Raw genomic sequence first — 16,149 nt, 5'->3', positions numbered from 1 at the left:
TCGTTAAACCGTATCTTTACTTTTAAGTTCTACGACTTTATACATTTTTATATAGTGTACTTCAAAATAAAATATGATGTCGTAACTATTACCGGAAACCGTTCTCGATATTTTTATCCGCCATCTTGGACCATGGCAACCACCAAACTATTTCATTAGAAATTTGACTTTTTCTTTAAATTAGCTAATATTTCACAATAAAAATCAGGTATATTTATTTTATGATAATAGAAAACAACAAATACTCGTTGTTTATTAGCAAAATGATGTATTATTTTGCCTGGATACACTAATATAAATTATTTGAAAATGTTATTTTGTTTCAGCTGTCAACTCTTCAAACCACTATTTATCGAATTTCATTTAAAAATTAAGTATAAAAGATGAAATTCAGATCAGCTCAACAGTATATGAAACACACAATAGCTCCTTTTTTATTAGGTTGTTTGTTTTTCAAGAAAAAAATGAGTTATTAATTCAATAATTACCATAGCCTAGTCTTGGTGTCATGATCATTGCAGGAGTGCAATTAACTTTAACCTTCTTCATAACTCAGAAACTGATCAATACATTTAAATTAATTTTTATAAAAATATATGAAGAGAAAAATTGCAACTGTACCAAAAGGTACATCACATTTGCTTAACTATTGAGTAATGCTCTTTCTTTTTTTACTAAAAAATCAACTAACAAGCATTTGGTGGCACTCTTGATGGTAATATTAATATCATGTAATTATTAAAGATTTGTTCTAAATGCAGGCCAATGCATACAAAAGTTTGTCTGTAAATATTGCTATCAAGGTTCTCATTATGGACATGCTGTCGGACAAAACAGACAGTTCAATAAGAATTTGTTTCTAAAAAAGTACCTTTTTTGAACCACACGCTGGTTCATGACTTTTGTATTTTGGACAGTTCAATCAAATCTTATTAAGAATCATGCCATTCAACTTGCCAATGTCAGTATGACTATGATTTAAAATAATTTTACGCAAGGAAAACACCCCTTGACTTGTCCAACTCAGTTTTATTAACCCAATATCTAATTTAATTATTAATAATTTATTATCATTATTATTATTATTTAATTAATATTTTCTTAACTCTTGCCTATTATTTGTCAAAACTCTTAACAGTTATTTAATTATTTTCTCAATTATTTTCCCCAAATGTTAAAGTCAAATTCACAATTTCTGTTTCGAAATAAAAAAATTTATAATAAATTGGACACCTAAACCTTTTGTGAATTGTAAAGATCATGTATTCTAAATGAAACAATCAGAAGGCCTTAGGCCCTTACCAAATTGGTGGGAAATAATGCTGAACTAGAAATAATTTTTGGCATATCCGTAAATCAAGAGGGTACATGTATCTCTTCCCCAGAAAAAAGTAGAACAAAAATGTAAAATAAAATAAATGTATTGTTTAAGCTAACAGACACTCTTTATGAACTATACACATACATGTGCATATGTTAGATGTATTGTCTTATCAGAGCACTGCATTTTCCCAATACATCTATCCATCCATCCATCCATCATCCATCCATCCATCCATCCATCCATCTTCCATTAATGTCAAACCCCTACTGGGGACCTAGACATTTGCGCGTCAAGCTGCAAGAATGTTAGTGAACAGTGTACGAAATTCGGCTTTAAATCCACTAGCCCATTCGGGCTACCAGATAGGAAATTTTACTAGCCCGAAACCAATTTCACTAGCCCAAACTTAAACACTTAAAAATTTCACTCGTTGGAATAATTTTTGGAAGTTTAATTACGATTCCGCAACGAGTCCGATCATCTAATCTAGCACGCTCATACAGTTTTAATAAATGCTCCCCAATCTGAACAATGTGTCAATAATAAATTATAGTCATACTTATATTAGTGTAGTCATCAAAAGTTCAGTAACTAATAAAGTTTTCAAAAAGGTATTACGAGAAAAAAGAGAAAAATATTTTCTGAACATATCATTTATTCAATGGAAAGAGTTATGCATGTACTGTAAGTTCTGTTATCCAATGCATCCTTGTCAAATCCGATATGCACCAGCGATTGTGCAATGACATTTTTCTGTTTTCAACTTTCAGTTTCACTTTCAAGTTTCAGAAGTAACAACAAAAATATATGGATGTTCATTTTGCCAATATTCCTATAATTGTTCTTTAAAAATTAATGACAAAGCTATTCAAAGGTATAAAATACAACATGTAGAACCCTACTGTACTGTACACAGACAACGAGTTAACTATATCCGACAGTTCTCCTTTCACTTTGATTAAATTTGTCAGGAAGTAAGCGGGCACCTGTTTCCTCCGCATTTCAGACAACTTTTGTAGAATGATTATGTTCTGATCGCACTAAAAACTTAAATATCTTTTTATTTTAGCTAATAAATAAAATATATTTAAATGAAATAAACAAAATATCAATGTTGATATTGCTATTTTAGCATTGTTGATTTTCATAGCCATCATTGTTGTCAAAAACTGCCGACTTTATCCGTTCATTTACATAATGGGCGGAGTTTAAATGACGTCATAGAGTTTGACTGCTGCTATTAGACACAGTTACTGGTTAGAAACTGATCGATAATTACTTGTCACTTTGGGCGTTAATTAATTTTGACATGTGCTTATATTCATTGATTAAATAAACAAACATTGAGCACATGGCTTGAGTCCTGAATAGCAGAGCAATTAGCTTTTTTATCATCGTAAATTTCGGCGAATCCGACTACGCCATTGTCACTCCAGTCGCCTTGAATAATAAGGCTTTGCGTATAAAAAACACGATGCGTAACACGTTTAATTGGCAGGTGTTTTTTTTAATCAGAAGGAAAAAACGGTAGCCCGGTTGGGCTAGTTTCTGTGGAAAATCGGTAGCCCCAGCTGAAATTTGGTAGCCTCGGGCTATCGGGCTACCGCGAATTTCGAACACTGAGTGAAGGTTGTGGAGATAGTCGAGTTACAGATTAGGTTATTAAAAAAGTAAAAAGAAGTATGATAGCTCCCTATGGCGAGACATGTTAAATCTGACAGACAGGCTGATTGAACTACACAGGGTAGGACAGGCCACTAAGTTGGGTGGGAGGTTGTTCCAATGGAAGACTGCTCTTGGGAAGAAGGAGAATTTGTTGTAGTTGGTGATGGCAGATACTAATCTGTAAGAGGAGCTGTGATTATGTCGAGAGTGTCTTGTCAGTGTGATAAGGTGGCCAGAGATGGGGATGGCTAATTGGTTATATGTTATTTTGTACATATTTTAAAATGAGAGCCTGTTATCAATTCTTCTATGATCATGCCTACGCCACTGTAGAGACTGTATTATGTCTGTGACGCTTGATTGTTGTCCATAGTACATGTATCTAACATTGCAGAAACACTGAAAACACTCTGGCACAATGTATGACCGAGCACCGAGAGATTTAGTGAAACCATATGGAAGTACAGCTGCAAATGTTGGTCCAGGCTCCTATGATGCAGATGCTCCAACAAAGGCCAGGTTCAAAGCAGGTAAGACAGCGAATTAGCAGTGTTCGACACTGGATCCCGAGGACACCAATTTTTCGGGAGGGACACCTGAACTTTGAAGTCTGGTGTTCCGTCGGGACACTTAAATTTTGACCGATAAAAGCTTAATATCAATAAATAAATTGCGTTTCATTTATTTATTACCTTAATTTGGGTCCCCCTAAATTTCTTAAAAGTGCATGTAAAAATGATATTATTAATAATACGTTGCACACAAAATGAAAGTATGGCTGAATTTTTGACTACTATAAGTTACGTCATGAATCTATAAATACACAGGTCATTTCACAGTGCACATGCGGGTTAACACTTCCATTTTGTTGTTTGCATTATCAACAAGGTCAGAGGTGACAGACTTTTATTATTGGTACAATTATTATGTTAAATTAGTTTGCTTATGTGTCAGAAATGCCCAAAAATGATGCCAACACTACTGACTTTGATGCCTTAATGATGCGACCTTCAAGTTGTTACAGTAACATTTACGGCACAAATACCAGAATCCTACTATTCCACATTCTTTGTTTTATGCTTTGATCAATACAACATAAAAATAAAATTCCCAAAGTTTTATTAATGCAATCAATGTATAAAATTTTACGACATTTTGGCGCGAAAAATAAGCATACACAATTTTTCGGTCGTCTGCTCTTTTAGTATACACTTCACCTGTTGGGCAGTTTTTGTTTACATTGTATCCATCTTTGTTGTTGACTGAAAACAAAAGGGACTTAGACATTCTACTGCTTTTGAACCCAATCTACTGACTAGGAGACCCAAATCTTCCTCTTGCCAGTCTTGCTATTGCCAGAGGACTATATGTCTGACATTGCGCTACTAACTTGTCATTGAACACATGTATAATATGGTGTTTAAAATACACTGTATTTGCATGTTAAATTTAATATTAAAACTGGTTAAGTAATGAAAAAAATGTAAAAATGGAAGGGACTCCTAATTTCAGGAAGGGACACCTGATTTTAAATGTTGGTGTCCCTTCAGGATCCCTTGGAAAAATGGTTAGTGTCGACCCCTGGAATTAGCATTATTTAAAACTTAACACGTTTTCAGTTCTTTTGTTAATATGTGCTTCAAACATACATGATTAGCAAACCATAACTAAAAAATTTTTTTGTTTATTGTCATGGAAAACAGAAGTAATACAAAATGAATCATTTTTCTATATCTTATATATGAATCATGAAGTTGCCTAAAAGTCGCAATTAAAGGTGGGAACTCACTACACCACAAGTGATAGAGATTAAAATAGGTAAAAATGGTCTTAAAAATGCAAGAAATTTTTCAACATTAATATATATATCTTATATCATATTATGAGCCATTTTACTTACAAAAATGCCTCACATGGACATACAGCTTTAGCTCACTTTTTCTTCGAAATTCTGAGAAACTGAACATGTTTGATTGCCACTAGAGGTGAAATTTGTTCATTTTTGTAATAACTTTACTTAAGATAAGATTTTTTAAGCATTCATAACTATATGTGTCTCATGTTCAGAAAAGGCTTGTGATCAGTCTGGGGATCAAACCCAAGGCCCCCTGCTAGCAAGTCAGGTGCTCTTTCAGCTGCACAAATAATTAAGACATTCTCTGACCAGTTTGAGACAGTACCGAGACATATGCAGTGTGTTTTATCTTCTTTCTTACATTTACATTTTGCATTTTGAAGATGGGTATGCTCCTTTCCTGTCGATGACAAGCCGTGAGACATTTCTCAACATCAGTGACCAAGTTGTAGCTGCCCCAGGGCCAGGTCATTATGACCCAGCCTTTGCTCAGGACAATATTAAGGTAAATAAATTTGATTGTTTTTTATGGTTTATAAAGGTTTGCCTGCGCCCTGTTGTTGTATAAGGGCAGAACCCCACCTTGCGCCATTAGGGCTTTATTTTCAGTCAGATCTGTATAACAGCAGTGTTAAAAAAAGTGAGATACAATGAGATACAGGTCTAAGCTCTTTTTGGTTGGACTCCTTGGTTCTTTAACATGCCAGTTGCAAAGCACTGATACATGGGAGACAACATTGATGGGTCCGGCAAATTATTGTGCTGAAAGTGTATTTAAGTCATTCATATTTTATACTACTAAATCTAAAACTTTATTATGAATAAGTTATTGTAACGTCTAAGAAAAAAAAGTGAAATGCTTACAGGGACAAAACTCTTACCAAAAATCTGCAATCATCTAATGTTGAATTATGTCCCTTACTTTATTCTGATAATTCATATATTTCAGGGAGGCAAGACATTGGCCAACAAATCACTGCGTTTTAAGGAACAGCCTATCGAAAACCCTGGTCCAGGAGCATACAATGTGGACAAATACACAGAGTTTCGACAGACAAAGTCTGCTCCTGGCATGCCAGAAAAAAGTAAAACGCTTGGGGTATGTATGTTCACTAAACCTAAATAATGGCATAATAACAAAAATTACTGATAATGATATTTTGATTTTGTTGCCTTGTGGTGTTGAATGTCTCTTCTATAAACAAGATCTAATTTTTAACAATTCTGCATATCAAATGCATTTGAGATGTATGCTTTTACAGCTTACATTAAAGTAAATGAAAGTATAAAACTGCATATTAAATTCTAATTAACAAAGATACTTATTTCTTACCTATAATTTTCCAGCTGGTGAAAGCCAGCTGAAGTTCCACCTGTCAATCCTGACCCCTGAAAAAGTGTATGGGTACTAAGAGCCTGTAAATTAACAACTTGACGCTATTTGTTTTTTTTCCAGTTGGTGACCAGCCAGCTTAAGTTTCACCGTAAGCCTGACGCCCCTTCCATTCCAACACCAGGGAAAGCGTTCGGGTATGAGGAATGTGAAGATGGGACTCTGAAGAAACAGGACCCGCCAGACCGTGACTTCTCCATCGGACCAGCATTTTATAATGTCACACATGTATGTTTGGGAGAAAATCTTTTTGACATTGTGTCATTTCCTTTATTTTATTGTTTTTCACCACTGGTGAATACCTTTAGGAAGAAAAGTTGAAAATTTTATATTATACATGTTTGGGTGTACAAGGAATTTACATGTAAACACCAATTAATTTCAAATATAAATGTTAACAAAAGGACGAGATGGAATATAATGATTTTCCTTCAAATTGCTATTTTTTTCCACTTCATTTGATGTGACTCTGTTATTGGTAAAAGTCTAGGATTTCAAGAAATTATTTGGACAGATTTTTAAAGTACCTTTATTGCTTAAATAAGGCATGGACACTTTGTTTACTGTATTGGCATGTTTTGACATTTCACTAAGATTTGAAAAATAAGTGAACAAAATATACTGTTACATTCTGTTGAAATTTAACATACAGAATTTAATTCAAATTTTCAGAAAACACAATATTGATAATTGAAGAAGACTTTATGATCAGATATTTTTCAGTGTTGAATGGCTTCTGTCATTCTCGAGTGTTCCTAATGGTTTGGGGATTATATAAGGGCCCTGTGCCCATATGGCCCCTTTTAGCAGAATAATCAGGACCCTCCTTTGGGTAAACTGTTTAAGAGCATAATAGAGGAGTCTTGTTCAATTCATACAGAGATTTAAGGATTGTCTGTTTTTTGAAAATAAAAACATGATGTAATTGGCATAGCCTTGGTGTCATTGTCATCCTCATCTTCAGCATCGTGCAAAAACTTTAACCTTGGCTGTTGCTGTTAGATATTCAAACTTGGCTTAGTAAAAATGTTGCCAGAGACAATATGCCCATGTGAAGCAATGCCCATTACCCTGGCTTTAATACAACATCAGAAGTCTGTTGGCATTTGCTCCGTGGCGCTATTGTTTCTGCGATGGATACATTTTATTTTCCTTTGTTACCTCATATTTTGTTCATGTTTGCTAAAAACATTTCAAGCCTTAAATTCTTTAATTATTTAAAATTAGACTTAAGATTTTCTCACAGCAAGTAAAACAGCATCTCAGTAAAAAAATCTATACCTGTTTTCTGCATGTTTGCAATTCTTTGAGACGATGGTTTTGTTAAGCGTTACATTTGAAATCATTGCATTGTAGATATTGTAATGCTTGAATGGTCGAAATTGAACCGGCACAAATGGAAATCAATTGCAACCCCAAACGTATTGTCATTCCATGTTTTACTGGAGTGACAGAATTTACAGTTTACAGAATACACATCGTATAAAACACATTATTAAAGTTAGCAAATTGACAGAATACATCAGATTTGCATAAAGACACATAATTATCAGATATAGTTTTTGTGTCATATTTAAGTGTTTTCTATGTATTAAATGCCATCCATTAATCATAAACAACTTAATAATTCCTTTGGTCTAAATGTTTGTCATATTTTACATGCAATTATGAATAGCAAATGAAGTTTGTTTATTGAATTATGTTCCAAGAAATATTGTGTGTCGTTAGAAGATGTTGTAGCAGTCTGTGTTTTTATACCTCATTATAATGGGTATAATGACTAATAGCTTCTGTAGCTTAAAACATGTTGGGCCAAATGTTCAGAACTTTGTTGGAGTTAACAATGTTGTTATGTCATTGTTGTTAGCTTGAAAGGGTAAATTTCTATATGATGTGTTCATCTATAGGCATCAAATAAGTACAGCTGAAACAGTTGTCTCAAATCTTGTATGAAATACAGCAGATCACAAGTGTATCTATCCATTTAACTTCAAGTGCAGTAATGATTATAAAGTCAACAATGATTTGGATCAATAGACCAACTGTTAATAAATTTACTAGCTGAAATCACGTATACAGAAATACACCATTTTTTAAACAACTTCAGAAACAACTATTTTTAAAGTTGACTTAATTCTGAAAATGGTCACAAGCTTTTAGAGAGTACCTCTCTGTATGAAAGTTGAGGAAACCTCATTATTATTGAAAGGCTTAAAATTATTTAAGACAAATTTAATATACTTAATATATTTAAGACACAGTTTCTTTTTTATACAAGTATATAAAATTATGTTGAGAAGTATCTTTATTGCATTTATGACTTCATCATAAAACACGAAAACCTGAATATTTGGTCCTTAGATTAGTAAGAAGTGAAAAATAACCATTTCATAGCATCTTTGTTGATAATCCTTTGCTAGAAATTTAGTTTGATGAAAAAAATATTATTGGAAAAGGAATAAGATCAGTGATTTCTGTCCCTGAACCACAATAGAAAAAATCACCAATGTAGTAACTAATAAACTCTTATTGCACATGTATGAACAAGTTTTTAAATTCCTAAGATTATTTACAGGACACAAAACCAAATGAAACCAAGACCTCGAAAACATACAAAGGTGTGCACTTTGGAAAGTTGACTTCCAAGCGTACAGATTTTGTCGGGAAGCCCGGTCCGGGTCCAGGAGAGTATGAACCCTACATGGAATCCCAGATTCAGACAGAAAACCTCAACTCTATCAATGCTGAAAAGCCGAAACATGAGGCGAACATTCCTAGATACCACGAAGCTATTGTGAAGGATACAGAGAAAAAGGTTGGTAGGCTTCAATGTAAATATGTGTCATCGTCTGTGTAAATGATTTCCCACTATGATGGCTGCTATGATTTTCCGCTATGATTTCCCACTTTGATGGCTGCTATGATTTTCCGCTATGATTTCCCACTATGATGGCTGCTATGATTTCCCTCTATGTTCGCCCACTATGATTGCGGGCTAGGATTGCCCTCTACAATTTTCCGCTGTGATTGCCCGCTATGATTGCCTGCCCGCTATGATTGCCTGCCCGCTATGATTACCTGCTATCATAGCCCACTATGATTTCGCTGCTTATGAGTATTGATACCTGGCTAATGAAAATGTAAATATCCTCTACAGGTTGCATTTTGGGAGATAATGTGCACATATTTCATAATGTCATCATGACATCTTGTATCATATATTCTCCAGATATTTCAAGTGGATTTTCAACTATTCCCTCAGCAAAATTAACTGTACTTGTCAATGATGTGTCAGGCCATTTCTTAGATTTCCTTTTCATTTAGCATAATGATTATGGTAAATGTCTGAGAATCTCTAAGGGCCAATTTATTTTCATCAATTTAATACAAATGTTTACATAATTGCGCATCAGAAGGCCATGAAATCTGTAACCAAATATTATTTTTACCTCCTAACTCTAAGGTCTATTACCATCAATGTATATTTGATGATCGCATTACTGAAGCTATGGCGCCCAAGTTTTAATTTAATAGCACCTCAGCTTCATTATGGCTAAGACTTTTAAGAGCAAACCTTTAATATTTATATACATTTACTCAAATTCTTAAGGCATCATTGAGAAGAAATGAATTATTACTTCTGTACTTTACAAAATATGGGTCATCGTTATTGTTGTGTGTTTTGAGAAACATGTTCCCTATAGTTACTTGTTTAGGAAACATGTCCCCTATAGTTACTTGTTTTGGAAACATGTTCCCTATAGTTACTTGTTTTGGAAACATGTCCCCTATAGTTACTTGTTTTGGAAACATGTTCCTTATAGTTACTTGTTTAGGGAACATGTCCCCTATACTTACTTGTTTTGGAAACATGTTCCCTATACTTACTTGTTTTGGAAACATGTTTTCTAAAGTTACTTGTTTTGGAAACATGTTTCCTAAAGTTACTTGTTTTGGAAACATGTTCCCTATAGTTACTTGTTTTGGAAACATGTCCCCTATTGTTACTTGTTTTGGAAACATGTCCCCAATTGTTACTTGTTTTGGAAACATGTTCCCTATAGTTACTTGTTTTGGAAACATGTTTCCTAAAGTTACTTGTTTTGGAAACATGTTTCCTTAAGTTACTTGTTTTGGAAACATGTTCCCTATAGTTACATGTAAAGAAACATGTTCCTTATGGTAACTTGTTTTAGAAACATGTGCACTTTATTGACATGTTTTGGGAACATTTATCTTATTATAATTTGTTTAATTGAAACATGTCTCCAAAAGTTTCATGTCTTAGAAACCTGTTCCCAATAGTTCCTTGTTTTCCTTGTTTCATATACATGCAGTTCCCCGTAGTTAGTTCTGAGAAACCAGTGAATGTTTTTGATGACTTGTATCATTTGGTTATATCCATGTTTTATAAACACATTATTTGGGTCAATTGTTTTGGAAACATTTTCCTTTTAGAAACCTTGACAATCTTCACGAGCCTTTAATGTTAAAGATGCACTTCTCTTAAGAGTAAATGAGTGCAGTCCCATCATTTAAAGTATGTTGGTTTCTCCATACAATGTTCTTGAGTAGAATCTGTTCAATTTTATACAGTGGGACAAAAGCTCCTTGAAAAGATGCCCATTTACATGGCGACAGTGGGTGAAGTTTTATCAAACCAAGACAGGCTCTTAACGGGAGGCCAAAGTTTCATTTTAAACATAAACAATGCGGACTGAAATGCATGTTTACAATCTGTCAATGCAGGGGATAAACACTATCAATATACTAAAACCATTCATCAAAACTATTTTATACAATGTTAATCTGTTTCTTCAGAACTTGTTTTTCTATATCCTTCATTGAAATTTTTGTAATGGTTTCCTTGAGTGGGCTCTCTAGTTAATGACTATTCTAGGAGCAAAACAACCCTCTTGGGCTGTCTTGTTTTAATCACATGTAATTTTTTGTTGATAAATTGAGGGCCATGTTGATGTTATGTAATGTCTTAAAGTTGAATCAATCATCGAGCAGGATAATTGTGTTTTAAAGGTTTGAATCTAGATGTTTACCTCATAGTCTAGAGTTTGAATTGATGGGATGAAATCAACAGCATATGGCTCCTCAAGAAATGAAATAAATTATGGTTGGGTTGCAAGGTCGGTTTGTACAATGTTTATTTGGTTAAAACTACAGTCATGATGTAATAAAGAACTGGCTACATTTCTTCTTAGGCCAAGAAAAACCGATTTGAATTTGATGCTTTTTTGGACAAAAAAGATGAAATTTTTTATTAAGTTATGCATTCTTGTGGATGAAGATGTCGTTTTTGTGTAAGGCATTAATATTGGCAAAAAGTTGGAAGATCAAAGCATGTCCAGTTACTCTGCTTTAAATGTTTTAAGTTATAACCCTTGATCAACAAAGACATGGAAGTGTTGACATGTGTGACACTCTTTTATATATCTTAACAAGCACAATGAGATTTGTTAGCATGAACAGACATAAATCATCATGGATAACACCTGTAATATATGTAACATGTTTCAGGCAATCCCGGGCCCTGGAAAATATGACATCAAGGGTACGTTTGAGCCCCAGCAGCCAAAGGTCAACACAGAGGGTATTGAAGTGGAACACCCACCATTTATGTCACAATCCAAGGTGAGACATTACGTAATACACAACATAAGGCCAGAAAATTACTTTTTTAGATTTCAAGCAAATAGCGTGAATTTTCTTTTTCACATATTTTTTTTTTGCCTTAAAGTATAGTTGAAAGGTATGGAAAAAGGAAAACTGTTCATAGATTAGATGACTAGTTTACTGGTCACTTGCAACTCTGTGTGTGTTTGAAAACCTGCAGAATAATGTTTTTACTAATAAGAAAACAATGGAGGTATTGTTGTAGCCATTGTCATCAAAGTTGTGCAAACACTTTAACCATAACCATAATTCAAAAGAAGTTCAAGGTATTGAAATAAAACTTGGGGCACATGCTGCCGAAGACAATTCACACATGTAAAGTAAAGGCCATAACTCTTAAAATAATAATTGTCAGGATATGCCCCTTGTTTGACTGAAATAACAAACAGACAAGTGTGCTCTTGTTTTTTGTGGTGTGTAAGATTTTCATTCTGTAATTGCATCTCTGAGACAAAAGCAGATGCCAAGCAAAGTTCAGTTCTTAAGTTTCTATGTTTGTTTTGCAGCGATTTACACCATTAAAGACACTTCAGCCAGCTCCAGGAAGCTACAATGACCCACGTAACGCGTTTGAAAGTCTAAAGAGAGTTACAGGAATGAAAAGAAGCCCGTTCAGTCAAACATCCGTCCGCTTTACACCACAGAGGGAGCCTAGAATTATTCCTGGTGGGTGAAAGATTTATGTAATCTATTGCTGGTTGCCTGTAGCCGCCTTCATTTATTTAAGTGTGTGTAAAAATATTAAATTTTGGGGTATTTTTTTCTTTAAATTATCTTCACTTCTTGTTTATTAAGTGGCCTAAACATGAAAATGATTTCAGAACATTATGGAGGTTAAATAAATCAAGTTGCCCTTTTGAGTTTACATAGTCTAGACATTTTAAAAAAGTTTTCAACAGTTGTCATACATTAAGTAGGTGCTTACAAAAGTGCCATTTTTTTTTTAAACGAAACTGAATTATCTCCCTTTGACTGAATGTTCACTGTGCTTATTATAATAATGGTTATAAAAACATTGTTTCAGAAGTTAAAAGAAAACATCGTCTTTTTCAAACTGTTAAATCCTAAGAGCCAGTTAAACATGAATGACAAACACATGTGCTTCATATGTGATGTTGTTGATAATGGTTGTTTTTGATAATCCATTACCATTAAAATGATGACCATTTTGGTGGCATTTACGAACGACATCAAAACTGATATTAACGAGAGAAATAAGCGTAATGGACATTAACATTAAAGATTCAAGATAACTCTTTATAAAACATATTTACCACCCACAAGTAATCACTTTTGTTATGGATGTTATTTGTTTATTTCACTTTTATTGGTGTGAAAGCTTAAAAAGGTCTTCATTAACCTCTGTGTTATTTCAAATGGACATCGGGCGTGAGTTCAAATTGAATGACCATTTAATTGAATACGCAAAATATGAATGTTGGTCAAAACTAGTTCATAAAATAAGTTGTGTTATACTTTGAAAGTACATAGCATCTGTGATAACATTATTTTTAGTTTGTTTCTTGTTTTTATTTCGGTTTAAGTTTTCTGCATTGATTTTGCTCTAAATTCATTGTATTAATTTTTCACTGACATCAAAAGTTGTTATATCTTTGAAGACAGTGAAAAACTACATCAATTTCTTGGGATTAAGAACTACAAAAAACATGATTGAATGAATTTAAGAAAATTCCATTTAATTGTATGGGATTAGGGAATAAATGAAAATAATGAAGATATTAACATTCAGATCAAACCCAGTGACATAAAACCGGTTCCGTGAATTGTCAACTGTCGTGGATAAAGACACATAAACTACGATAACACTTTTATGGTTTGCCATAGCGGAAAATACGATAATATGAATTGGAAATGTTTAAGGATCATGCGTCCATTGCCATAAACCAGTCGCAAACAATAGGGTGGATAAATTGACCTGGGGCCTTTTCTGTACTTTTATGGACTTTTTAAATTGAAGCAATTCATTTGGATTATCTTTGGCTTTGAAAATTATTAAAACTCTTAGAGCTACCATCTGGTATAGGCCGGCATATTGGTTTTATCATTTAAAATTTGCATTTCAATCAATTCCGTTATATTAATGGATAGTACTGATAAATTTCTTGATACGCATCTTGAACTTTATATACTACAATTTTTCTTATGGTTATAAGTACCATTAACACTGACAGTGATATCTTGAGAGAGGTTTTCTTTTCTCTACATTCTGTATTTAAGATTTGATTTCGTAGCCTGACACAATTGAAATGTAAACAAATATGAATGGACAGACCCATATGATGTCAGTCTCTTAATGGCCCCTAGTTTGAAGCCCCTATTTTTCATGGAAAAATTGTTTACTCAGCTGTGACCTAAGCCCTTATTTTAACATTCCCTTTCTTCACATAACCTCATTTTTCATAAAAAGTCCACATATTTGCATTTTGCTAGTAATACCCTATGCTGATTATTTTTCTTAAGAAATTCTGGAAGAAACACGCCTAATCTGCGGCACTTTTTCTGTATCCTTAGAAGGGCAATGAAGCGAGAGCATGTTAGCGGAATAATAACGTTTAAGTCTTATCAGTGACAAATAGCAGTTTATCAAGTTATTCTTGGGTGATGATCGAATTTAACAGTTGACAAGAGAGCAAAGTGGCGGTCAAAGATGGTCAATTCAGGACAAGTGGTCATTTTGATGTGACATGCACCAAACAGCGGTCATTCTGCCGTATTAGCATGTTTCAAGACCTGGGAACAATAGTGTCACAAGTCTGTTGTTGACTCCTGTGATAATTATCGCAACATTGATCTATTGTTCTGGAAGAAATAAATCGAATTTTCTTTATTTCTGATTTAATCTGTAAACAGTATTTCCTGATTTTATGGAAATGTCCCTCCAGTTATGTGAAAATTAGTTAAACATGCTAATTTTTGTTGTAAGGCAATTTCTAGGCAATGATAATGGGAAAGCACTGTCGTATCTTTAACTAAATATAGCTTTTGTTCTATCAAAAATAACATCGAACATCTTCATGTCTATTAAGGAAAATTGAAATGGCCCCCATCAAGCTTTTGTCATTTTGGACAGAGTTTAACTGGTTAATAATGGGCCTATCTTACTTTAATAGCCCTGAAAAGGTATTGCCTGTAGGCAATATTTGAGTCATGGGCCAAACTATCCCCTAAAACGGAACATTCCTATAGTAGCGTGGTACTTGATGAAAAAATGATAGAATACAGTAAGCAGTATATTAATTAAGCTGTCTCTTTAGTGACTGATAGGCCGTTATTAGGACTTGATTTAGACAGGCTGGTTAGTGTCGATAGATGGACATTCTTTTACAATGACTTGTTTTTTGGTCCGAAAGATCATTATTTAAGTAGTATAAATTCAGGGAAACATTGGAAAAAAAAAAGATTGCAAAACTGTTGAAAGGAAAAAGAGTTAAATTCAATGTCTTTTTTAAGATTGGAATGTTTATGATTTTTTTCAAAGACATTATCATTGCAAGATAACTTTTTTCTTCTTGCTTTGACAAAATTGAAATAATTCAATGAAAGTATCTAATATGGTGGCTGGATTCTGCTATTTAACATTTTTGCCTTTTTGCGCTGTATTATTATTTCACATTTTAGCCGCCCCCCACCCTCACTTGGCACATTTTCGCCCTTTTGTTGGCAAAAGGTGGTAAAAAGAAATTTGCAGAAATCAGCTACAATGATCTTAGGAAAAGTCATGTTGTAAAAAGCATGCAAGTTTAGTTTCCTATTGCTGAGCTTCAAAAATTAAATCTTATAATATTTTACCCATCTTTTTCCAGGTCCAGGCGCATACAACATTACTGGGATGGGATCGGAAAGCATGAGAAAAGCGTACATCGAGAGTACTCGCCGGGGCGTTTTCGGAACTACAGCTGTCCGCATTAACAACATTGCAAAGAAAGAGGCCCCTGATCTTCCCGGACCAAACCATTACCAGGTCAGTTAAAGGAAAAAGCAACGCAGTTATTCTTAGCTCTTGTAACAAAATACTTTCAAGAATGCCGCCATTTAGGATTCTAGTAGCGCAAGAAACAACTCAAATTGACAATTTGGTGAAAATTGTTTGTCTTCCTCACACCAACCCTTACATAACATTGTGGACCATGTCATGCTTGTGTTCATGTTTGATAGTATTCTATTGTTATGATGACAGGTAACAGATATTGGTATGATGCCACA

The 16,149-nt window shown here is 33.8% G+C and overlaps 1 protein-coding gene across 1 annotated transcript in view; it reads left to right on the top strand.

Moving 5' to 3' along the window:
• Window positions 1-117: 117 nt before the first annotated feature.
• LOC128205250 (sperm-tail PG-rich repeat-containing protein 2-like) overlaps window positions 118-16,149 on the top strand; it is a 79,481-nt gene continuing 63,449 nt past the window's right edge. The window contains exons 1-9 of the mRNA XM_052906767.1: window positions 118-208; window positions 3,384-3,519; window positions 5,228-5,349; window positions 5,794-5,943; window positions 6,301-6,465; window positions 8,813-9,052; window positions 11,770-11,883; window positions 12,432-12,591; window positions 15,750-15,907. Coding sequence (XP_052762727.1) covers window positions 3,408-3,519; window positions 5,228-5,349; window positions 5,794-5,943; window positions 6,301-6,465; window positions 8,813-9,052; window positions 11,770-11,883; window positions 12,432-12,591; window positions 15,750-15,907 — 1,221 coding nt within the window. The 5' untranslated portion in view covers window positions 118-208; window positions 3,384-3,407. The remainder of the gene's footprint in view (window positions 209-3,383; window positions 3,520-5,227; window positions 5,350-5,793; window positions 5,944-6,300; window positions 6,466-8,812; window positions 9,053-11,769; window positions 11,884-12,431; window positions 12,592-15,749; window positions 15,908-16,149) is intronic.

Source organism: Mya arenaria, chromosome 2 (assembly GCF_026914265.1).
Source record: "Mya arenaria isolate MELC-2E11 chromosome 2, ASM2691426v1".
Lineage (NCBI taxonomy): Eukaryota > Metazoa > Mollusca > Bivalvia > Myida > Myidae > Mya > Mya arenaria.
The sequence above is the reverse complement of the archived record's forward strand: the minus strand, read 5'-3'. Positions and strand labels throughout refer to the sequence as shown.